Source organism: Quercus robur, chromosome 2, assembly GCF_932294415.1.
Source record: "Quercus robur chromosome 2, dhQueRobu3.1, whole genome shotgun sequence".
NCBI classification, from domain to species: domain Eukaryota; kingdom Viridiplantae; phylum Streptophyta; class Magnoliopsida; order Fagales; family Fagaceae; genus Quercus; species Quercus robur.
In genome coordinates this window covers 50,439,317-50,463,965 of record NC_065535.1, presented here as the reverse complement: position 1 = coordinate 50,463,965, position 24,649 = coordinate 50,439,317, and the positions used below count along the sequence as shown (strand labels likewise).

The 24,649-nt window shown below is 35.0% G+C and overlaps 3 protein-coding genes across 3 annotated transcripts; 1 reads left to right on the top strand and 2 right to left on the bottom strand.

The window, feature by feature from the left end:
* Window positions 1-3,472: 3,472 nt before the first annotated feature.
* Window positions 3,473-4,207, bottom strand: LOC126700085 (uncharacterized protein At4g02000-like). Its single transcript, XM_050398073.1, has one exon. It carries the CDS (start codon window positions 4,205-4,207, stop codon window positions 3,473-3,475), a length of 735 nt encoding a protein of 244 aa, XP_050254030.1.
* Window positions 4,208-6,628: 2,421 nt separating this feature from the next.
* LOC126713898 (ultraviolet-B receptor UVR8) lies at window positions 6,629-16,933 on the top strand. Its single transcript, XM_050413845.1, has 10 exons — window positions 6,629-6,931; window positions 7,684-7,794; window positions 7,900-7,960; window positions 8,252-8,370; window positions 10,920-11,005; window positions 11,189-11,390; window positions 12,601-12,654; window positions 13,049-13,162; window positions 14,156-14,212; window positions 16,587-16,933. The coding sequence occupies exons 1-10, from the start codon at window positions 6,755-6,757 to the stop codon at window positions 16,791-16,793; spliced, it is 1,188 nt and encodes a 395-aa protein (XP_050269802.1). The 5' UTR covers window positions 6,629-6,754; the 3' UTR covers window positions 16,794-16,933.
* A 3,065-nt stretch (window positions 16,934-19,998) lies between these two features.
* Window positions 19,999-21,362, bottom strand: LOC126713897 (membrane protein PM19L-like). The gene is made up of 4 exons (XM_050413844.1): window positions 21,028-21,362; window positions 20,635-20,812; window positions 20,422-20,470; window positions 19,999-20,299 (listed from the first exon to the last, which is right to left on the bottom strand). The coding sequence occupies exons 1-4, from the start codon at window positions 21,158-21,160 to the stop codon at window positions 20,108-20,110; spliced, it is 552 nt and encodes a 183-aa protein (XP_050269801.1). The 5' UTR covers window positions 21,161-21,362; the 3' UTR covers window positions 19,999-20,107.
* Window positions 21,363-24,649: the final 3,287 nt, after the last annotated feature.

The window sequence follows — 24,649 nt, the reverse complement described above, 5'->3', positions numbered from 1 at the left end:
GCTTGGCCAAGAGAGAGTCGTTGTGTAGAGCTAAGTCACGAAAGCCCATGCCGCCCTCATTTTTGGACTTTGTCATCTCACTCCATTTTAACCAATGAATTTTTCTTTTATCTCCCCTTTGTCCCCACCAAAACTTTCTTGTCATCACCTCAATTTCATGACACAGCCCTATGGGTAATTTAAAACAACCCATAGCATAGGTTGGAATGGCATGGATCACCGCTTTGATGAGAACCTCTCTACCAGCTTGGGAAAGGAGTTTTCCTTCCCATCCTTGCAATTTCCTCCACACTCTCTCTTTAATATAATTAAAACTTGCCTTTTTTCCCCTTCCCGTCAAAGAAGGCAACCCCAAATATTTTTCATAATGTTTAATCTCACGAACCCCAAGGACTCCTTTTATGATCTGTCTATCAGCTTCAGTTACAGATTTGCTGAAGAAAAGAGTTGTTTTGTCTCTGTTTATTTTTTGGCCTGAGACTTCTTCGTACATAGATAACAAATCCATCACCTTGCTGCATTCTCTGGAGTTAGCCCTACAAAACAGGAGGCTATCATCTGCAAAAAACAAATGGGTTAGCTTGGGTCCATTTCTACACAAACTGAACCCGTTGATATCGCCTTTGCTAGCTGCATTTTTAATAAGGCCGTGAAGACCCTCGGTGCACAAGAGGAAGAGGAAAGGAGATAAGGGATCCCCTTGCCTGAGGCCCCTTGAAGGTTGAATCAAGCCTTTTGGATCTCCATTCACTAGTATCGAATAAGTGACTGTTTTCACACATACCATGATTAGGCCTATCCAATGTTCACAAAACCCCATCTTTCTCATCAAATTTTCCAAGTACACCCATTCAACCCTATCGTAGGCTTTACTCATGTCAAGCTTCAAGGCCATGAACCCTTTTGTGCCAGAATTATAATTTTTCATACAATGCAAAGTTTCAAAGGCTATAAGGATATTATCAGTAATGAGGCGCCCTTTGGCAAAAGCTGATTGGTGTTCAGTAATAATGGAATTGAGAAGTTTTTTTAGCCTATTTGCAAGAACTTTAGAAAAAATCTTGTAAAGAACATTGCATAAACTTATGGGTCGGTATTCTGACACAAACAAAGGGTTTTTCTTTTTTGGAATTAGAGTGATAAAGGTATGATTTACTGGGTGTGGAAGTGTACCTGAATTCAACCAATACAAAACTGAGTGTGTGACATCCCCTTCAATCATAGGCCAAAAATGTTGGAAGAACAAAGGAGGCATCCCATCAGGACCGGGAGCCTTCAAAGGTGCCATCTGTTTCAAAGCTTGAACTACTTCCCACTCCTCAAAATTGCGCACCAGCTCCTTATTCATGTCGTCTGAAATTACAAGTGGAATTTGGTCTAGGGCAGCACCATGTGGGGTCGGATTGGAGGAAGTGAAAAGTTCCTGGTAAAAATTTATGAGAACCTCCCCAATATCATTCGGCTCCACCTTCCATTCACCTAGTGGATCATTTATTCCCAAGATTACATTTTTCCTAAACCGGTGTGATGCCCGGGTGTGGAAAAATTTTGTGTTACCATCTCCATTTTTCAACCAAAGGATACGAGAGCGTTGATTCCACATTCTAGCTTCTCTATCCATCAATACAATAATCTCTTCCTTCAATTGTTTTAATCGGGAGTTGCTACCCGTTCTCACAGCCACGGCTTCTTCTTCAATAAGTTGTTCTTTCTTCCTTCTCAATTCCCTACGGACATTACCAAACACATTATAGTTCCACCAAGCTAAGTCAATCCCGCACTTATCAATTTTCCCAAGAATTCCTCTACTCGGATCCCTTGTACTACAAGACCTCCAAGCTGCTTCAACTACCTCTCCACAACTATTATCTGATAGCCACATCTCCTCAAACCGAAAAGGTTTCTTGTAGGAAGGAAATTCAATACCTGTTGGATTGATTAACAAGGGGCAATGATCCGAGGAAAGGCAAGGAAGATGATGTACACGAGTACCAGGAAACTTCATGAACCATTGATTAGTAGCTAGTCCACGGTCAAGTCTCTCCCATATTGAGTTCCCGTCCGAATAATGTTTACTCCAAGTGAAATTCGGCCCAATGAAACCCAAATCCATAAATCCGCATTCATCAATAACATCCCGGAAGGCTTGCATTTGACTATGTGCACGAATAGCTCCACCCACCTTTTCTTCTTGTCTAGTAATTTCGTTGAAATCCCCTGCACACAACCATGGGATATGTGGCCTATCATTCAGTGTTCGAAGCTTTGCCCAAGCCTCATGTCTTCTAGCTGTGACCGGCTCACCATAGAAGCCTGTGAATCGCCATTCATGTGGGGTGTTTTTTCCAACTAACACATCAATACAGTACTTCGATGAGTCTTCCACTGTGATTTTAATTTCTTCCTTCCACAACAAAACCAAACCCCCTCCTCTATTTCCACTTTCCACTGACCACTTATTTCGAAAATCAAAATTACGCAGTACTTGATCTAGCCTTGCATCATCTGTCCATGTCTCGGCTAAAAACACGACAGTAGGATCTTGTGCCCGGATGTAATCTCCAAGCTCTCTCACTGTACGTGGGTTCCCAAGCCCACGACAGTTCCAAACTAAGAGACTCATTGTGATGGGCGGGGCTGTCCATCAGCCTCCGCCAGTATTGAAGGGTTAATCTCAACAGAAACCATACGTTTTTTGCTTGGTAAACCATTGAGACTTGAGAGATGTTCATGACTCCTCTTTATTGGTAGCTCCAAATCTTCTTTGCTTGCATTACCCTTGGTGATCTGTGTTGCAGCCGGGTTGGTCTTGCGTTTCCATGTCCTTTGATTCTGCACTTGTTTTTTTTCTTCCTGCTGCCCTGTTGTTTCTTCACTGTTTGGTGCATGAATTTCGGACCCCTGCCTTGGACAAACCCTAGCCGTTACCTTGACTCCTTCATTAATGACGTGGCTTGAATGTGTTTCCCCTGAACCCTCATAATTAGGAGCAGACACGGCACTTAATTTGGATAATCCTTCATCAATCTCGGCAAGCTTAGAAAGGAAACAATCTTGCTGCACCGAATTAATAGGGGAATTAATAGGACCGGTTTCAGAATTAATCTTGGTTTCAGAATGGGTGGGAATTAATCTCGGTTTCAGAATGGAAAGGTTGTCATTCCGTGTCACATTTAATTCTTTGTTTTTTCCTTTTTCAGTAACTTCCTTCTCCAACGGCTCTACACAATCATCTGGCTGCTGAAAAACGGGTGAGCATTTATTCTGTCCCTCTGTAACCGACTCCCTTGATTGCATCCCTGGTGTGTCCGTTTGACTTTTTTCCACAGCCGCCGGTGCCTCTTGATGTGGCAGAACCACCGTGTTGTGTGACTGAGGTTTCCTAACTTGTACCGGACTCTTAGGAATGGAAGAAACACCCTTCGTCTTCTTGTAAAAACCTGGTACAGTGACCACTGTCTTTTGTGCTCTGCTAACTGGGGCTGCCCTCAACCAGGGCCCACCTCAACCAGGGCCCAAATTTCTTGTCTTCATCTTTAAGGGTCCCTTCACTCTCCACCCAAGCTTCGCAGTCCCTATCGTCGTGGTTGAGACAGCCACACCAGTAGCAGATGTTAGGTAAGCGCTCGTATTTAAACGACACCCATAGTTCCTTCCCTTGCCCCATTGACACCTTTCTTCCACGACTTAAAGGAATAGTTATGTCCAGCCTAACCCGAACTCGTATGAATCTGCCTCCCTCCCCTTCTATTTCAGACTTCTTGATGACCGTTCCAACGTTACTGCAAATACCTTCCGCCACCTTTTGGTTCATGAACCTCACAGGAATGTCATGTACTTGCACCCAGAAAGTAGTACGATTGAATTGTAATTCTTCAATTGGCGTGTCCTTGTCATAGCGTTGCAACACCATGAGGTGTTTGTCAAAGCTCCAAGGCTCATTGTCGAGGATAGTATCAACTTCCAGTTTACTATCAAAAATAAAAAGAACAATGTGATTTCCCATATTTTTAACTTTGAATCCATTTTTTGATCTCCACAAAGGCTTAAACGTCGAGGCTATGGCTTCCATATTTAGCGCTCGTCTTGTGAAGAATTTTGCTGCAATGAGGAATTCTGGCGTGGCCATATCATCTTCAAGATCAAAAGTTGGTCCTTCTCTATCCGATAGTGATAAACCGTTGCAATGGTTTGTTAATTCTTCCATGGCTAAAGTGTTTCCCTAACCCCCGAAAAAATGTACCACAAACCTTAAGGATAAACTTGTTATCCTAAGGGACAAACGCACCTAATAGAAGGGACAAGAAAATTCTACAGCCTAGAGGAAGCTCTGAGAGAGACTTTCACTAGAGCAGAGAAACTAGGTAGGGACTACTTCAGCATTCTTTTAATCAAAATAAAGGATCACATGTGCGTATTTTAATTTAATTTTTTTAACTGATGTGGTGGTATAGTTGGTAGTTCATGTGACATGAAAAATAATTTTTTATTGTTCCGTTTATCGCATTAGTTTTTTCAAAAAAGTTAGGGACCATTTTGACACAATTGAAAGGTTTTGGACTAAATTGAAATATGATATAAAAGATAGGGACCAATTTGATATAAACAAAAAGTCTAATATTATTCTAACTTGTGGAGGTGTGAAGCTGAAATCTAAATTTAAAAAATAAGTGGTGTGTGAAGAGGAAATCCAAAGAAAAAACAAAGTAACGGTGTGAGAAGAGGAAATCCAAAGATAAAAAAAGTGATGCCTCTTTTCTTTTCTTCTTTTTTTATTTTATTTTTTTTTATGTGTAGTAATATAATTTAAGTAAAAAAGATAGTAAAAAATAAATTAATAATAAAAAGGATTGGATTGTAATCAAATTAATATTTTTATCAACTTATAAATTATAGATAAATTGATAATAAAAGGATTAGGTGAAGAATTTAAATTGTGAATTTTATTGACGTGTAGTAATATAATTTAAGTAAAAAAAATAAATAAATAATAAAAGGATTAGAAATTGGATTATAATAAAATTAAGATTTTTATCAATTTAAAAATTATAGATAAATTAATAATAAAAGGATTAGATGAAGAATTTGGATTGTATTCAAATTAAAAATTTTATCAACTTAGAAATTATAGGAGAAGAAGATAAGAACAAAAATAAATGTATCTATTTTTTTTTTAAAATCTAAAAAAATTCCTACAATTTGGTGAAACTACTTTATACAACCACGGTTTTTAAGCCCAACTTTTATTATTTAGTATATGATGATATGATAATATACTAAAATTTTCAGATTTATTATCTTTTTTTTTTTGAGAAACTTTCAGATTTATTATCTAATCAAAAGTTTTAACAAATACTTCCTACAATGATATGATTGGCTACTAATGAAAGATAAAACAAAACAAAACAAATGTATTATTGTTGTAAAAGTGGTATGTTATATTAACCAATGTTTTGAATATTAACATTCTTATTATAAGGCTTCATCCATGCATGTATTCTAAAAAATTTCACAACAAAATTTAGGTGGCAATTTATTATTAATTCTTATTTGGACTCACTGCTGACATAATTTTTTACCTACTATTAATAGTTTTTTATCTAATTTTTTGTTGTGAAATTGTTTGATTTGGCTAGGGGTGTGCATGAGTCAGTTTGGGTCGGGTTGAAGGGATTTTTTGACCCAACCCATCATGATGGGTCAAAAAAAATTCAACCCAACTCAACCCATTACATAAGTCCAACCCAACCCATGGTTGGGTCGGGTTGAACCCATGGGTTGGACAATTTTTTTTATTACTATATATTATTATTAAATTGAGCAGAAAAAAATATATCATACTTACCACATGAGTTGATAAACAAAAATACATTAATATATAAACTAATATTTCAGCTTAGTTGTAAACAAAATATGTTTAAGTATCCAACTGAGTTGATAAACAAAATATAAATAAACTAATATCCTAATTCACTTATAAACAAAATATACATGAGTTCCTAACTTAGTTATAAACAAAATATATCTAAAATTTTTAAAATTTTTTATTAATTATATAATATATTCAAATATATATAAAAAGAACTAATAGGATTTTATATTATATATGATAGTAGGAATCGAGGAAGTGCTCTACAACTGTTTTTTTTATTTAATTTATTAAATATATAATATATTTTAAACATATATTAAAATATGGATGGGTCAGGTCGGGTTTGGCAAGTTTGTAATTTGATAATCCAAACCCAACTAGACCCATTATAAAAAAATTTTTTGTAACCCAACCCAACCCGATAGGTTAGATTAGATCGGGTCAGGTCGGATTTGATAAATTGGTGGATTTTCTACCCACCCTAACCTAAGCTTATCCAATTGGCAAATACTTTTTTTTTTTTATTGCCAAATAAAAACCCTTTACAGCATACGTCGCCGCTTGCCAGACCACGTCTCCACTCTCCATCAATCATCACTATGACACTATCATCCACTAAACCAAAACCAGCTAAGCACAAATTTTCGAATCGGGTACGCAATTTTCCCCAACTCTCTCAAGAGCAATAAAAAGTAGAAAGTAGAAAGTAGAAAGTGACTTTTATCTTTGGCCATATCATATCATTATCATATACACACAAAGTTAAAAAAAAAAAAAAAAAAACACAGAGACACAGACAAGTAGACAACACAGCCCCTCGCCGCCCACCCTCACACTTGAGTCTTGAGCACCTGCTTCAACTTCAAGCACTCTTACCCTCAAATGGCCTCCAACACCTCCGCTATCATCGCTTGGGGGTCAGGAGAGGATGGGCAATTGGGAATAGGGAACAACGAAGAGAAAGAATGGGCGTATCCCATCAAAGCCCTCGATTCCTACTCCGTCCGCTCCGTCGTTGCCGGCAGCCGCAACTCCCTCGCCATTTGCGACGACGGAAAGGTCTCTTCCTTCTATTTCACTTCATTATATTCTCTATCTCTTCTAAACTCACTCCTTCTACTACTACTACTACTACAACTACTACGCTAGAAAATTGTTGTATTGTGTATCTTAAATGGTTAAGCCCAATTAGCTCTACCTCTGCCTCATTTCCTTGTAATGAGGTCTTGCATTTAAGACTATAGTTGTTAGTATCAAACGATACGAATCCAATCAAACTAAGAAAGTATCGTATTGTAGGTACGTATCCACTATACTCATGAATTGTACAATACATAATTGAATATTTTTTTATGTATCGGACGATACTTTGATAGGTGGGTTTAAATTGAGATTTTAGAGGAAAAATAAAAGATAGCAAATGTATGAGATGAAGAAGAAGAAGAAGATTTCAATGATGACATGATTTTGCAAAATGATGATACCATTGACATTGAGATGAGGTTGATTGGGTAATATGATGAGAAGAAAAATATAAATAGCTTATAAATATATTTTAATTTTATTTATTTATTTAGTTAGCTTGGTTCAATATTATTGCACAAGTGATGATTAATTTAGTCATTAATTGAATATGTTCTAAATTTATAATAAATATAACTTTAATACATGTATATCTATAATGTTTATGTAAGTTTTATAAAGCGATTTTGTTGTATCTTACAATGTAATTGGGTTATGAATCAGTGTATATCTCTATTATTGATTTTTGTTTTGTTTTGTTTTGTTGTGTTGGATTGGGTGGTTGTTAGTTGTTCACGTGGGGGTGGAACCAAAGAGGGACATTGGGGCACCCACCAGAGACCAAGACTGAGAACATTCCAAGCCAGGTTAAGGCACTAGCCAATGTTAAAATTGTTCAGGTAATTGTTGTAATTCTGATCACTATTGCTTTGAGTTTAAATGTGGAAAGATTGGTTTTTGTTGGTGTAATATTTCCATTTTTTGGGTGTTTTGATTTGTTCTAGGCAGCCATTGGTGGGTGGCACTGTTTGGCTGTGGATGAACAAGGCCGAGCTTATGCCTGGGGTAATTTAACTAAGCTTTGTTTATCTTGCTTATTTCTTTACTTTATTGAGATTAAAAAAAGAAACGTAGTTAAAACATTGGGGATTTAGATTTTTCATATTTTATAATTAAAAAAGGGCTCAATCAACTTAGCTGAGGCCTGAGTGCATTAAATTAGCTAAGTTGGCATTTTGTTTGTGACATTTTGAAAAATAACAAGATACACATAAGTATGGTTTCTTTATTTTTGCTTTGTTGTCTCAATGAGTGAGGATTGGTGGTATTCTGTTGATGTGTGGGAAATTGATGCAGGTGGAAATGAGTATGGGCAATGTGGGGAAGAACCAGAGAGGAAAGATGACACTGGTAGGCCTTTGCGAAGGGATATAGTGATTCCTAAGATTTGTGCACCAAAGCTTGTAGTTCGTCAGGTAATTTTTATTCAAGCCAATGTGTGGAACTATACTAGAAGTTTAAGCATTTAATACTCATTCTCTGGCTTTGTTTTATTTCTCAGCAGCTTGGCATTACATGCTTCAAGTGTGTGCTTTTTTATAAAATTTTATTACTTATCAAAATATTTATATGCTTTAAGCGCCGGAGCTCTACATTGCATTATTATAGACATTGGTTTTTATGAATTTTATTTGAGCCACTTGGCATGCAAATAAGCTTGTCATGGTTTTCTGGGAAGTCAGCTTCATCTTTGCAGGCTACAATGACATTAAAATAGCTGTTCCATTGTTAGGACAATAATAGAAGAATAGGAAAGTAAGCTCTTTTAAATTCCTCCGGCAATGTAATTCGTGATCAAGATCAGAGCTAGAGTCTTATTATGTTTTGCAATTATACTGATTCTTTGGATATCTTTTGAACGCACTATTCAGAAATAGAATTTGACACTGGTTTGGAACCTAAGGTTTGGAACCTAAGTTGGTCTAGAACTAGTGGTCTCATTAGGGGAATGATGCCAGACAAGTGCAAAAAGGAAAAACTGGGGAAAAACAATTAACAGAAGAGAAAGGATAGACCCTAGGAATCAGAATCTAGATTTCTTGGAATCAGCACCAAGTAGGAAAAACCTAGGAATCAGCACCTAGGTAGGTTTCCAAGAACCAACTGTCAACTATTGGAAAATTCCAACATCAAATTTCATTTGTCAAATCAAATATTTATAAGGAAACTAATTTAAACCTTAAACATTATCCCAAATGATCCTCAATAATAAAAAAATTACAATAATGGAATTTTAAATTCTAATTAGCATTGCTTTTGGTATCCGCATGAGGGAGATAGGGGAGTAGGGGGTATTTATTTCTTCATTTTCTCGTATTTTTCTAGATAGTATATAAATAATACTCTCTCTGTCCTAGTTTGTTTGTCTTCTATTCCATTATGGGATGTCCTAAAATATTATCATGTTTCTAAAAATAAAAGTAATTAATTTACTAATTTTCCTATTATACCCCTACTTTATTTTCAAAACTATTTGAAAAGAAAACTAACAAATATTTAAAAAATAAATCTAATTGGGGCACTTTTTTAGTTGTCTCATCAAGAATAACTTTTTTTTTTAAAAAGCTGATAAATTTATTTAAGGGTAGTTTCGTAAACTTATACATTTTTATAAGATAAACAACACAATAAATGATATTCCCTTAAAAAGTTTGACTTTTCAAACAAGACAAACAAATTGAGATGGAGGGGGTAATACATTATGTTTGGTCGCACTTGAGGGGAGGGAACAGAAAGGAAAGAGAAGAGGATATCTTTCCTTATGTGTGTTTGGAAGTAGGGAGGAAAAGATAGAAAAAAAGGAATAAATCTTGCACTTGTTTGGTTTGTAAAGGAAAATATGTTGTTTGATTTTTATGCCCTTATGGATATATTTGACATATTTCAATATTATATAAGTACAATTATATATATATATTTATTGAATTTGCATGTTTATTAGGGGGTTACAAATAATTTTCTTAGGATCAGATGTCCCATGTGTGGAAAACGACTTTTTAAGTTTGGGTAAAAGAGAAAAATTGTAAACACACACACATATAAAATATATGATAACTATAAATCTATATAACATTTCAACTTTTTTTTTTTGCATTTTTTATTAAGGGGTATAAATACTTTTTTTTTTTTGATTTCGACATCCCACACCTGGATAAAAACTAGTTAAGCTTGGATAAGATAGAAACAAAAAATTATGTATTTAAAGCAATAAATTAGTAAAATAAAGGGCATTAAAGTAACATGAACCCAATTTGCGACACAAGATGGTGGACTAGTTTGAAATCCCATCCATCCACATCATCAACCATACCTTTCCTTCCCATGAACCAAATAAGGGAACCAAGCCACTTTTCCATCAATTTCTTCCCTAATCTTTTCCTTCCCTCCTATTTTCACCAAACCAAACATAGTGTTACACCCATATTGAGAAATGTTTTTCATCTTCATATGATGGATATGATGCAGTTGAACTTAAGTTAAGTATCACTGTAGCACTGTTATTTTGTAAATCTTGTGTTTTCATCATCTTCATGATTACAGTTTTTGAAACTCATTCAATGACCCAATCCATTTCTTTTAGCTATCATTTCAATTCATAGTGCAGTTCATTCCAAGATTCATTCTAGTGATTTATCAATGGAATGCATTAGTCTTTACTTATAAAACCATTCATAGTTTCTATGTGCCTCATCTGTTCAACATGCATGGATAAGTGCATATTTGTTTTGATTAATGCAACTCTAAGTATATGTTTTTTAACTTAAAAAGAAAAAAAAAAACACATTTTTTGATTAATGAACTCTTAAGTAACCTGGGACTGGGATTTTAATTTGTTATTTAGGCACAGTATTGGAAGTTTCTTGTCTCCACCTCCTTCTCCATTCTATCTGTATATTTGCATTCATACATTGACATGGCTAGCTCTATTTGTGCATTTAATATCTTCTAATTTCTTATGTCACAGGTAGCTGCTGGAGGTACTCACTCTGTAGTACTCACACGTGATGGGAATGTATGGACATGGGGTCAGCCATGGCCTCCTGGAGACATGTATACCCCCCTTAGACTTAATTCTGTCATTTTATTTTTTATGAATCTCTTGTACCTAAATAATTAAACAGGTCAGCTTGTTACTGACCTTATGGAGTGTGCTTTACTGGCACTGTAACTGCACGCTTATAAATAAGTAGTTTTTCTGTTTTAGTTGACATAATCTTTATATTGTACTTACAGAAAACAGATCTCTGTTCCTGTTCGAGTACAAGGTCTTGAAAGTGTGAGGCTCATTGCAGTTGGAGCATTTCATAACCTGGCTCTCCAAGAAGATGGAACTTTATGGGCATGGGGTAATAATGAATATGGACAACTTGGAACCGGAGATACTCAACCAAGATCACAACCTATTCCTGTTAATGGGCTTTCTGGACTTACTTTGGTTTGTACTTTCATTTAATTAAATTTTTTTTTTTTAATCTGCCTGCTTTATTTCCATTAGGTATTAATGGCTATCACCATGGATGTTCCTTTCAATTTCATCTGAACGTGTGACTTCTGAAATTTTATGAATTTGTTATTTCTGATTTTCTCTGTTTAATAATTTCTACACTAGTTCTGCCATTACCGTTCTGTTGAATTGGGTGTAAAGCATGCTTAGGCTCATGGCATAGGAGGGAAACTTATAAAGTCCTGTGTTGACCTAGTTACTAGGCTTCATCTAGTTGCAAGCTTTTGGGCTTTCAGGCATGAATACTTTTACAGTTCAAGTTTTCCTTGAGCCATAATATTTTGTGAAAACAACTGAAGAAAAAGGGTTCAAGAATCCAATTGGTTGTGGAGTGTGTTTTCTTTTTTCATTCCTACACTTCTTTATTGATAAGTTATAAAGGCATCTAATAGATCTTGAATACATAACCTTACCCTCCATCCAATGCATGGGCACATTCAACTTTGAAGCATGAAGCTTGCAACTTGATGTGTTTGTTGGAATCCACTTGGCTGAATGCATCAACCCAGTCAGCAGTTCACATAAGGTTGAGATGAAAACCATTATCACATGTTTTGTCAGGTCTTGACAAAATAGAAATGTTGCTTATTTAGTCAATTGCTTCTACTCTTGTATCATGTTAGTCTAAAAAATCCATTCTAGAACTACTACAGAGACATAACTGAGTACATTATGTAGTTTCTTTGCAAAGTCCTCATTTGCATCTATGATAAAAACATGTGAATCCTTGAAACAAGACGGGAGATGCAACTTAGTTTTCTCACAAATGTCACCAATAAAACATTTGGTGGAAAGGTTTAGTACTATCAAAAGTTGATAACGGCACTACTTATGCTAATCATAATAAACATTAGATAACGCGCATCTTCCTAACATCAAATTGAACTGCAAATTTTTTTGCTTTTATCTAGTTTCAGTTTCCAATGTTTTACAAGTTCTGATATCTTATATTCTTATTCATTTTCTTGTTGGCCAGTTTTAACTAATTAATCTTTAATTTTCGTTGTTGACGTTTATGCTTTAGTTAGGATGGAAACAATGACTTACATATGCTATGCTAGATAAATGTTTAAAACTGTGCTAATTTATTGGTTGATGTTGTAACTCGTCTGACATCCCCTTTACCTGTATGCACATCTAGGTTGATATTGCTGCTGGAGGCTGGCATTCTACTGCATTGACGGATGATGGAGAGGTGATCTCTCTCTCTCTCTCTCTCTCTCTCAAGACATTCTTTTTGGTGTATATCTGTTGTACATTGTTATTTTTACTTGTTCAGGTGAAATTAGTTGAAAACATGAAGCTTCAAAGTTACATTGACCAAATTGGAATTTGAAGTGAGCTTTTGTTTACGAATAAAAATTAATCCCACTTAAGAACTCAGATAGCGTTTTAATTCACTTTAGTCATGATTTGCAACCAAAGCAAAAGTTAACCTTTGTTCTATCTTTACTATTAATTTATCCTTTTAAGTTTTATGTTATAACTGAATTGGCAACTGGCTAGGCCATTGCCTACTGGAAAAAGAAGCTGAGTTACACTCAAGGTTTTAAGTTTATTGCCTTAAAATATCAGCCATTCCCTTGCAGGTGTATGGATGGGGAAGAGGTGAACATGGGAGGTTGGGATTTGGAGATAATGACAAGAGCAGCAAAATGGTGCCTCAGAGGGTTAATTTACTAGCTGCAGAGGACATTGTTCAGGTACTGACATTTTTTTTTTATATTTGTATTGTTCAGGAACCAGCATAGATTTATTTTGGGCACATCACTAGCAATAGATTAGCTTAATTGGATTATAGTTGGATGTACAGCTCACAAATATGGTGTCATAATCTGCATAGTGTTGAATGAGTGGGAGATAGAATCAAATCTGCTAGCATATATATATTTTAAAAAGTCAAAACTGCTAGGTTTTGACTTTACTTTTAATCCAAGGACATCATTCCACATGTCTTGCATTACCAAAAAACAAATTAATAAATAATCTAAGGGTCTGCAACAGGTTCAAAAGTACTAGATCATATCAAGAACCATGGACAAGAAAAAAACTGAAAAAGAAAAAAGAGAACATCCTCTGGGATAGAGGTATTTGTTCTGGATTCCCCAAGTACTTGTGGAAGCAACAACATAAAGAACTTCCAGTGTTTCCCATAGTTTAAAGGCATAAATCCAATTTTCAGAATCACTTTTTATATTTTTAATATTATATTTTATTTTTAAAACAGAGAACAGTCATTAAAGATTCAACACAAATGCTAATTATTGAAAGGGAAATATGTTATCATTTACTTCATTCTTATCCCATATTTTTTGCGTTCATGGCATGATAGACATCTTTTTGAATTGACAAAGGGTTAGCATCCCATGGAAATGAGATCATTTATGCAGGAACAAAGATGAGTCTATTTTGTGATCTGTTACATATTAATTGAGTCCTTAGCATGGTGTAATCATGTATATCATAGTTTTAGCACACAACTTATGACACCATTAAGTTTTTTATACTCATTTTCAGGTGATGCCCTATGCATCCTCATTTTGCTTTTGTTGCAACTCCTACAGATGTGCATGTTCCTCCAAAGGCTATTAGGGAAATTGTTTTCAGTATCATTTCAATACTTAGAAATCCTGGGGGAAAAAAAAACTCTCTTCTTTTTGAAAGTCTGTTACAAAATTTTCTCATCTGTGGTCCAGGTGTCTTGTGGAGGCACGCATTCAGTTGCACTTACGCGTGATGGGCGCATATTCTCAGTATGTATTTTGAACACTCTTTCACGTCAATGCTGTGACAAGAAGACTGATATTTGAATATAAACAATGAACATGTATTCAAAAAAATAATGAGAATAAAAACATGAATTAAAAAAAAAAAAAAATTGAACGTGGATTAACTCACCTTGGTGGGTTTTCTTGGCGTTTGTACCATACTAGTGTTAAGAATGTAACCATGACATTAACATGGTCTACGCCATTTGCAATTATCAAGAATGTTATTAACTTATAATAATAATAAAAAAAGACATTAACATGGCATATTACATCTATAAAGTTTGGCAATTATGCCACATGACATATAAGGGGACATGTTAAGAGATTAAAAGATTAGGAGAAATAGTGTTTTGATTTAGACTATTCTCAAGGTCTTTTACATTCGGTAATTATTTATATTATCTTCCATTAATGCAAGTAAGTGCTTGAAATTTATTGTATTTACTGACTTGCATTAGTCTATTTATATTATGTTTTCTTATTGTTATCATGTGTCCAAAGTCTTCTTCATTGGGGCAATACCAAACTCACTAGAGAGTTGAGAACACCAATTTGGCTTGAGAATTTTTTTGGGTGACACGGTATTGAATGTAGAATATATATATATATTTTTAAATGAACAATAAATTTCATTGCTTGGAAACACACCAGTACAACACACTGTTTATGCAGCAAATTCAAATATAACACAAGCCAAAACCAGGCCAACCAACCAAGGGAAGCCTACATCAGAGACCCATTAAGCGCACCAAACCAGATCATCGATCAAGCACAGAAAAAGGAATTCTACAAGTGCTACAAAGGAACCTATTTTAGATGGTGTTTTTTACATTCCTACACCAAGATAATCTGACTCTAAGATTAAAGATAACTCTTGAAATCACTTGTTCTGTAGTGCACACCTTGCCATCATGAGTCCTTCCATTTCTTTCCGCCATATGTGGTAAATAGCTGCTGTCCCAGCTAAGCTGCAGATGACTTTCTGAAAATTCTTACTCTTCACCTTCTTCACAGTCCAAGCTAATTCAAAATTCCAGTTGTTAAAGACAAGAATAAAATTATATAAAGAAGCAGAAGCCATAAAGAGAAAATAGGGATTACGTGGTTCGGCCAACGGCCTACATCCACAGAATAAAGCCCTAGTGGCTACTTCTTTATTTTATACTCAACTCGTCAATTATAGTGAATCCTAACAGGGTATAATATATAGAGACTAGAAGCAGGGTGAGCCCAACAAGGTCTTATAACATAACTGGGCCTCTTGGGCCATTAACATCAAAATAAACTCAATACTTTAACACTAGTCTCCAGTCTTCATTTTTTAATGAGACATTTTCTCTACCACCCCTTAACCCGATTCTTTTAGAGAAAGAACTCTCATGAGATATATGATCCCTTAATTCTAGCTTGCTTCTACAGAAAGAACATAGTAATCACCTTGATATACCCAAGCGACAAGCCTGTTTTAAGTTGTTGGCCTATCAGGAATAGCTAACCAACTAATATAAGGTGTGCTTAGGAATGTGTTTTGGAAACCAAACCAGCCTCCACCAAACTCACAACAGATTTTCAGACACAAATATAATTCCAGGTTTCCTTGCAATTGTATTGCTTATTATGTGCTGGGAGCCATTCCACCTTGTTCTCACCTCCTAAATGCACATCAAACATCTTTTCTTGGATGTGTACTAGATCGTCAGATCTGGCAATTACAATGACCATCAGATGTAATAGTAAACAATTTGCTGGTAGGATTTATTGCAGGGTCATTAAAATCATATGGCCATATTTCAAGAGTGGAGGGCCATCTGGATGCCAATTGTCAGGTCGAGTGAATATCTGTTCACCATTGCCTGCCTATGAGTCTCTCAATAAAGACCTTGCTTCATCTCTCAAATGGAGGATCTTCCTCCAATCCCAAGAGCTGTCAGTTGGAACAACAATTTCCCAAAATGACCTTTCAACAGATATGCTTGTGTCCATGCCACCCAAATTGACCCACCCAGATCTAGCAGACTCCAGATGAATATCGTGACAGTCATTCTATTCCATTCAACAGCTGTACACCACCTTCTCTTCTAGGAAAAGTGATAGTCAGACAAACCTATTTTAGTTGGTGCTTTATTATCAGCAAAACCACTCCACGAGGAGTTAAATTTCTGTTCTACTTCAGAATGTAACATAGATATATTTTCATTTCATTATCTTGTTTGGTCATCTGATAGTTTGTTGTGTCTTCTTTATATTCTAGTTTTGTTTCATGCTGTTTTTTGTTTTATTTGATCGGGTTGATTGGTTGCCACATTTTTAGACAGTTGGAAGTGCTAATTATGATGACTGATAATGATTTGGGCAGTTTGGTAGAGGTGACCATGGACGTCTTGGATATGGTCGAAAGGTGACTACTGGTCAACCATTGGAAGTGCCCATAAACATCCCACCTCCAAGAAATCTTGGTGACGATGCAGCTGAGGGTCGTTGGATTGCTAAACTCGTTGCTTGTGGGGGACGCCATACTCTAGCTATTGTTGAATGGAAGGATACTGATGAATCTAAACAGTGATGTGATTAAATGATGATGCCAAATTTCTAAAAACAAGCATCATAAATTTTAGGCTGCTTAACTTATTACAACTTAAGGGACACTTATTAACAAAGCAACATAGACGGAACAGTTTGATCTGATAAATAATTTGGTGATTAGATTGTTGGTTTCGAATTTAGTTTATTTATTTATTTTTTAATTCAATAGTTATAGCGGAAAAAAGAAGATTTGAACTTTAGATGTTTTAAAAATGTTAGGAGATTTGAACCTTAGATGTTTTAGTTTGAACTTTAGATGTTTTAGAAAGTTAGGAAATTTGAACCTTAGATGTTTTAAAAAGGGGCAAAACTTAGATACAATACCTAACAGATCATTAGGTTCCCTCTTTAAATTTCAGCCATGTGCATAAAATGAACTCAACAAACGGCATTTAAAGTAATAGCACTGTCTTTTTTTTTTTTTTCTTTCTTTTTTTTTACATTCTTTTTCCACTTATCTCTTCCCTGCGAGAAAAACCAGATGGCTTCAAACGCTTTCACCCTCCTTTTCCCAAGAAACAAACAAAATTTTTGGCTAAAATTAAATAAATTTTTGGCAAGATCACTTCACAACCACATCTCGCATTCATTATGGCCATCATGTGAGGAGGCAAATTGGTTTTCACCAAGATGAAAACCCATAATAGAAGCTTTAAGAGAGAACCGGCCTAAGAGAGAGATGAAGAAGACAGCGGGGCATGGTGGCTATGTAGGGATTCGCGGTGGACCTTGATTTCCTTAAATCTAGTAAGAAGTTTTGGTCCATGACCTTGCTCCTTATTTCCTTCGATCTGTTACTGAACAATACAAGAAACTTTTTTTTTTTTTTTTTTTTTTGAGAGAGGGGTAGTGTGGACTGCTATTGCTGGATAAGCCATAAAAAGAGGAGAGGATTTGAAAAAGTAAAAAGTAAAAAATAAAATAAAAAGTAACCTGATGTCTCTAAAGGGGGAGACCATAGTGGAAGAAATATAAAGGAGGAGACTTAATGGAAGAAGTCGGTGGGGGCAGATCAAACCAGAGTATCAAACCAAAAAAAAAAAGATTTAGTGGAAGAAGTCAACTGGGGAAAGATCTGAATTCTGAAGCTAAAATCATCTAGTTCTTTATTCCGGGCTAGTGAGGAAAAACACAAAAACCAAAGCAAGGAGACGACATGCTTATCTTTTAACGTTTGTTTGTTAGGTTGTCTTTATTGGACATGTGGCTTAAATTTAAAAAGGGAAATTAAAGAACAGTACCTAAGTTATGGATTTTTTTGGCAATTTAACACCAAAATACTAACAATTTCATTAATTAGTAATGTTTCCAAACTATTTTAGGAAACTAACATCTTGAGTCTCTTAAACACAAATTCACTATAGCATCTTGAGTTTTAGAGGCTTGAATTCCATATGCTGGTAGAGCTAAGGTGGAAAATTATCCACGTGGAACTTGAGTGATGAAGGAATTAGAGAAGAAAACAAAACTTCAAAAAACCCAAACACCTAGAGAAGAAAATGAAGGAATTAGAGAAAAACCTTCACCTAGAGCCTTCGTTGTTGCCACCTAAAGCCTTCACCACCTTGGTTTAGTTTGAGCCAAGCAGCTTGGTTGTTTCTTTTTCGTGTTGTTTGGGTTTGTTCTTGTTGTTTGTTCTTCGTTGTTTGGGTTTGATCTTCGTGGGTTTGTTGTTTCTTCTTTGTGGGTTTTTTGTTTCTTCTTCGTGGTTTGGCTTTGATCTTCGTGGGTTTGTTGTTTCTTCTTTGTGGTTTTTGTTTGTTGCTTCTTTAGGAACTTAAGTCTTTAATACTTGAGTTCCACGTGGATAATTTTTCCATCTTAGCACTGCCAGCATATGAACTCGAGTTGCTACAATGAACTCAAGTCTAAGATACTCAAGATGATAGTTTCCTATATAGTTTAGAAACGTTGTTAACTAACAAAATTGTTAGCAAAATGATGTTATTTTGCAAAAAATTCCCCCAAGTCATTGTACCTAAATTTTGCTCTTTAGAAATATGGATAGGTGCTTAGCTTGAATTTAGTTTTTATAATTAGCACAGTAGGTAAAAATCAAGAAAAACTAAATATATTTATTTAATTTTGTATGGGATGAATCCATTATAAGGAAACTCAAAAAACCTCAAGATACCATTTATTTAATTTTGCATGGAATGAACCCAGTACTATAGAGAAACTCAAAGTGACTGCTTGCTTTCTCCATACGTTTCTTCCCTTCCCTGTCTGAATTCTTTTTGTATGCTTCCTTATTCTTTTTCATTCGCCTAGAGCCTTCGCCACTTGTGTTTAGTTTGAGCTGAGGGGTTTAGTTGTTTCTTTTTCGTGTTGTTTGGGTTTGTTCTTGTTGTTTGTTCTTCGTTGTTTGGGTTTGATCTTTGTGGGTTTGTTGTTTCTTCTTTGTGGTTTGGCTTTGATCTTCGTGGGTTTGTTGTTTATTCTTTGTGGGTTTTTTTGTTTCTTCTTCGTGGTTTGGCTTTGATCTTCGTGGGTTTGTTGTTTCTTCTTTGTGGTTTCTATTTGTTGCTTCTTTAGGAACTCAAATCTTTAATACTCGAGTTTCACGTGGATAATTTTTCCATCTCAGCTTTGCCAACATATGAACTCGAGTCTAAGATACTCAAGATGCTAGTTTCCTATATAGGTTGAAATCATTGTTAACTAACAAAATTGTTAGCAAAATGACGTTATTTTGCAAAAAATTCCCCTAAGTCACTGTACTTAAGTTTTGCTCTTTAAAAACATGGAAAGGTGCTTAGCTTGAATTTAGTTTTTATAATTAGCGCAGTAGGTAAAAATCAAGAAAAACTAAATATATTTATTTAATTTTGTATGGGATGAATCCAGTACTATAGAGAAACTCAAAGTGATTGCTTGCTTTCTCCATACGTTTCTTCCCTTCCCTGTCTGAATTCTTTTTGTTTGCTTCCTTATTCTTTTTCCCTCGCTCCAACCAGCCGAGGATCTTTCCTTCCTCCCTCGGTTCGCATTCATTCCTTAGTTGATGGATTCTTTCTTTGGTTTGGTGGCTTTAGTTGGGCCTTCTCCTTAATTAGTCATTATAATTGGGCTACCAAGGGTTGATCCATGGGCCAGGCCCTTTTGGGGGTAATATTGTTTTCCTAATTTCTGTGGTTCGATGCAATTATTACCTCACCATGCGTTTCTTTGTTTGGATAAATTAATCAATCAGAAAAATTCAGGCATGTCTAATCCCATTTCATACAAAAACACAAAAATTGAAAGTTCAAGTATCATCTACACCCTCTTAAGAGAGAACATTTGCGAGATGTTTCAGATTACATCAGAAGTTCCGGGATTCTGGGGTTCATGACCCATGGCAGTGGCGCCACCAGCATGGTCATTGTCGACGTCGTAGCTACGATAACCTGGTCCATAGCTGTTGTCAAACACCCCAGCATGCAGAACCCCCATATACAGCAACTGACTCAGTAGTGATATGAATATGAGGCCCTCCAATGTTTGCTGCAAATTACCAGGTTATTAAGGCATCACTTATTTTTGTTAACTAGGAGGGACTTGAATTTGGTAAATAAACAGCATTTTGACAAAGGCATCTATCTATGTTATTGGTTGAGAATTCTTACCAGACGTTTACCTCTGCGTCCTCCCAAAATGATTTCCTTGCATACCAGACTGTCAATATATATATATACACCCAAGATTAGTGCATCCAACCACTAACAATTACCTAGCTATTTTAGCTCAATGAAATTCAAGAATTGGTCACACAAACATGAAACATGTACTGGAATCATGAACAAATTAAAATGTTGTAAAGAGGTGATTGTATGAAATACCCGAAAGCAAGAGCTGTAATGGCCCAGGAGAGAACTGCTAAAGAGCCTGCCACAGCCAAACTGTCACTCCGCCATGCCCGAAGATGCACTAGCCCAGGAAGCACAGAACAAGCACCAACCACCCCAGCTATCAAAGCAAAGATCAACATAAAGCTTGTTGATGAATTCCCACCCAAATCTGTAAAGATATCAAACAAGTAGCACAGTATACTCAAACAGTTAGAGCATAGAGATACCCAAGTAACACCCTTTAATTTTGGAGTTTTCAAATCCTCCACCCCAACTCCCAACTCAACTATCAACTATCGATGTATAAAATAAAAATAAAAAGAGATACTCAACCATTAGAGAGAGAGAGAGAGAGAGAGAGAGAGAGAGAGAGAGAGAGCACACGTGGATGATTCTGTTCACCATCAATATACTTGTCAAGGGACCATCCAGCCAGTCCAAGAACAATAAGACACACCACAAAGTTGACCACCAAAAGAGGACCTATCAGGTCTCTACTACGCCTTCCAACAGCCATTGTTATTATGCTCAAGCTCCACTTCTAATCAAAATTTAAAAACACAGTACGGACCTACAGAACATATTCACACGAGGTTTCTGGATGTTTCTTGGAGTTGATGGAAGAAAAGACTTTTGTTTTCGTGGTGTCTTGTGGAGGACTTTAAGAAACAGGGGTGCGTTTTTTGAAGTTTACAGTGCCAACGTGGAGCGGCGCTGGCTCATTATCCGTATGAAATATTTGGGGGCACGTGATTGTCTACTTTACTTAACTTCGGTAAATTCATGGGGACAAAACCAACATTTCATCTTTAGGGACCAAAGGAAAAACAATACAATTCAAGGGTGTAATTGTTTGGGAATGAAATAGGATGAATGAAAAATTTTGGAGAGAAAATAGTAAAGAAAATTTTTTTGGAGTGTGTTTGGTTGGGTGGAGAGGAAAGAAAATAAATGATAGGGCTCAGGTGTTTTATTTTCGGATCCACCAAAAAATTTTCTCCCCAAAATAGAGAGAAAACTATGGAGAGAAGCTCACAAATAAGAACTACCCAAAATGCCCCTCACATTCTTCTTTGCTAACTTTTTCTTTCTTTCCTTCTTTGCTTCAGGTTCACGTTGTTTCATGATTTTTTTTTTTTCCATCCCACTTTTTCTTTTTCTTTCTTTTGTTTTTATCACTTTCTAGTTTCTTCCCTAGTTTATTTTCCCTTTTTTTTTTTCACTGTTACTAACATGTACGTTCACGTTGTGGTTTTTTTTTTTTTTTTTTTTTTTTTCACCAGTTTTATGATCTGGCTTGTGCCTTTAAAATAATAATTAAAAAAAAAGTGAAATGTCCATACATAATTTTTTAAATAAATAAATGTGTATAAAAAATTGTATTACTTTTTGTTTTATTTAATAGGAACATAATTGTAAATTTATACCAACTTCATTTTTTATAGTTTTCCATCTCTCCACTTTTTTATTCTCTCAATCAAACACATATGATAGAAAACTAAATCTTTTCTATCCCTTCCTCATTTTCTATCCTCCCACTTTTCTATCCCTTCCTCATTTTCTATCCTCCCACTTTTTCACTTCTTCAATCAAACGGGCCCTAAGGAAGAGTTGTACTACCTCAATTTTTGACAAATTTGAGGGGGTTTTAAGTTATCTTCTTTTTTTTTTTTTTTTTTTTTTTTTTTTTTTTTTTTTTTTTTTTTTTTTTTTTTTCAAGGAAAAGTTATAGCTTATGCACACACATGTTGCGCGTGGTTAAAGGCTCTTTTATTTTTATTTTATTTTTTTCTAAATGACAAAACTTATCATATAAATATAAATATATATATATACTAATTCAAGGTTGTTGCATTTATATCAATACGTAACTAAATTATGATGTGTGGCCATTAGGTAAAACAATATGACATGAAGTTGAGAGATATAATTAAATTTTCTTTTTAGTAGTTATGCACATTTTATCTAATTATATATTAATTTTTCATAAACACTGGTTCGGATTAAAAATTTTTATGTTCAAATCATTATATATAGAAGAACTACATATGAATGATAAGAAGGAACATATTATGTAAAAATTGTTGCTTAAGCATTAGCGTCCAGGATTGCGAAAAATATTCTATTTTACCATCTAAAAAGTTATTTTATCTATTATACCATCCCATTTTATTATACACTTAACATCCTAGTTTTTATTTTCCTATAGAACACATTAAAATAATATATCTACAGACATGTTAGGAGGGAAGGGAATAGGTTGGCGCATGCTTTAGCTAGGAAAGCAGTTATATCTGCAGACACGAATGTATGGGTAGAATCTCTACCTAGTGATTTGGATAGTGTTTTCCAATCGGATTTGATTCAATAAAATTTCCTTACCTTTTTCTAAAAAAAATAATAATAATAATAATATAACCTAAACAAAGAGAGAAGACAAAGAGAGAGAGAGGAGATGAGATACTGAAGAGAGAGAAAGAATGAGATATTTTAGAAGGAGAAGGAATAAAAAAACATTATTTTATTTTTGCAACCTTGCTACAGTGGGTTCTAAATTTAGGACACTACTATAGCTTGGTTGTAATTTTTTTTTTTTTTTTTTTTTTTAAATTGGCATCCTAGTTAATGCTTCCCTTTTGTGGTTTGATGCTAAAATATAACATATTAGGAGTTTTACAATTCCGAATACTGATGCTCTAAGAGAATATTGATAAATATAGACATAATTAGGGTCTTTTGTTCTATATAGCTATTTTTTAACAACAATCACATAAATTACAACAACTCCAAATTATCTTTAAAGTCATACAGTCAAGTAATAGTGTCTGTTACCCGCACTAATCCAATTCGACCTTTATACAATCTAACAGATTTGTGAATAAGTCAACTTGGAAAAGAGATTAAAGATAAAAGAAAAAAAAAATTACAACTATTTTAATGAAATAAAATAATAGATCTTATTTTCATTATTTATGTCAAAGATGTTCTTCACGAGAGTATAAATGAACTTAATATGATTATAATTTTTTCAATAATTATCATGAATTTGATGGAAAATCTTAATTGATATGCAAAACATTAAGACCAAATTCGGTATTAGAGCATCCACATCAGTGAATATAAAATTTCCATCTATTTTGCACAAAAAAGCTACTTTTTCTATTTTACACACCAATTTTTACAAAACACCCACATCAGTTTATCTATTCTACACATTTATTCAATAAAATATTCATTCTTTTACAATTTTTTATTATTCTCTCCCTCACTGCCCCTCTCTCTCACAGATCCAACACAATCTCACAGACCTAACACGCAAAGGAAAGTAGCGGTTGTTTTCGTCGACGTGCGAGCTTTGTTGTTTTTATCGGCGTTCGGTTCTGGCGGTTTGGTGATTGAAATGGCTTCGCTTCTTGAATCGGTCTTCTTATGCTCCTCTTAGCACTGAAGATCTAGGTCCTTCAAGGTACGCCTTTTTTGTTGTTAATTTTCTTTATTTCTTGTTTGGTTGGTGAGAAAGTGGTGGAAAAGAGTAAAAATAGAAGGAAAGACGATCGGCTCCACTCAAATTTGAGTTAGGTTTATCGCAAATTTATTTATTTATTTATTCTTTTTTTTCTCTGTGTTTTTCTCAGCAACCAAACAAATCCTGCGTAATACTAATTTCTTGTTTTACTTGATTTTGGAAGATATTTTTTGATATGGTGTTCTTTGTTGATGCATGGTGTGGCATTCTCTGATGATTAGCGGCAGTGAGAGTGAGGTGAGAGTGAGAGCAACCAGAGAGACAGGGAGGAGAGAAAACAAATTATTAAAATATTAAATACAAGTGCTACATTAACCGTGCATATATACACGGTTACTGTAGAATTGTGCATAAATGCACAATTTTACACCCACTGATGTGGGTGTTTTTTTTAGTCAAAATGTGTAAAATGGACACCTTTTTCTATTTTAAAATACTTTACACATGCTGATGTAGTGATGTGGTTGCTCTTAGTATCAA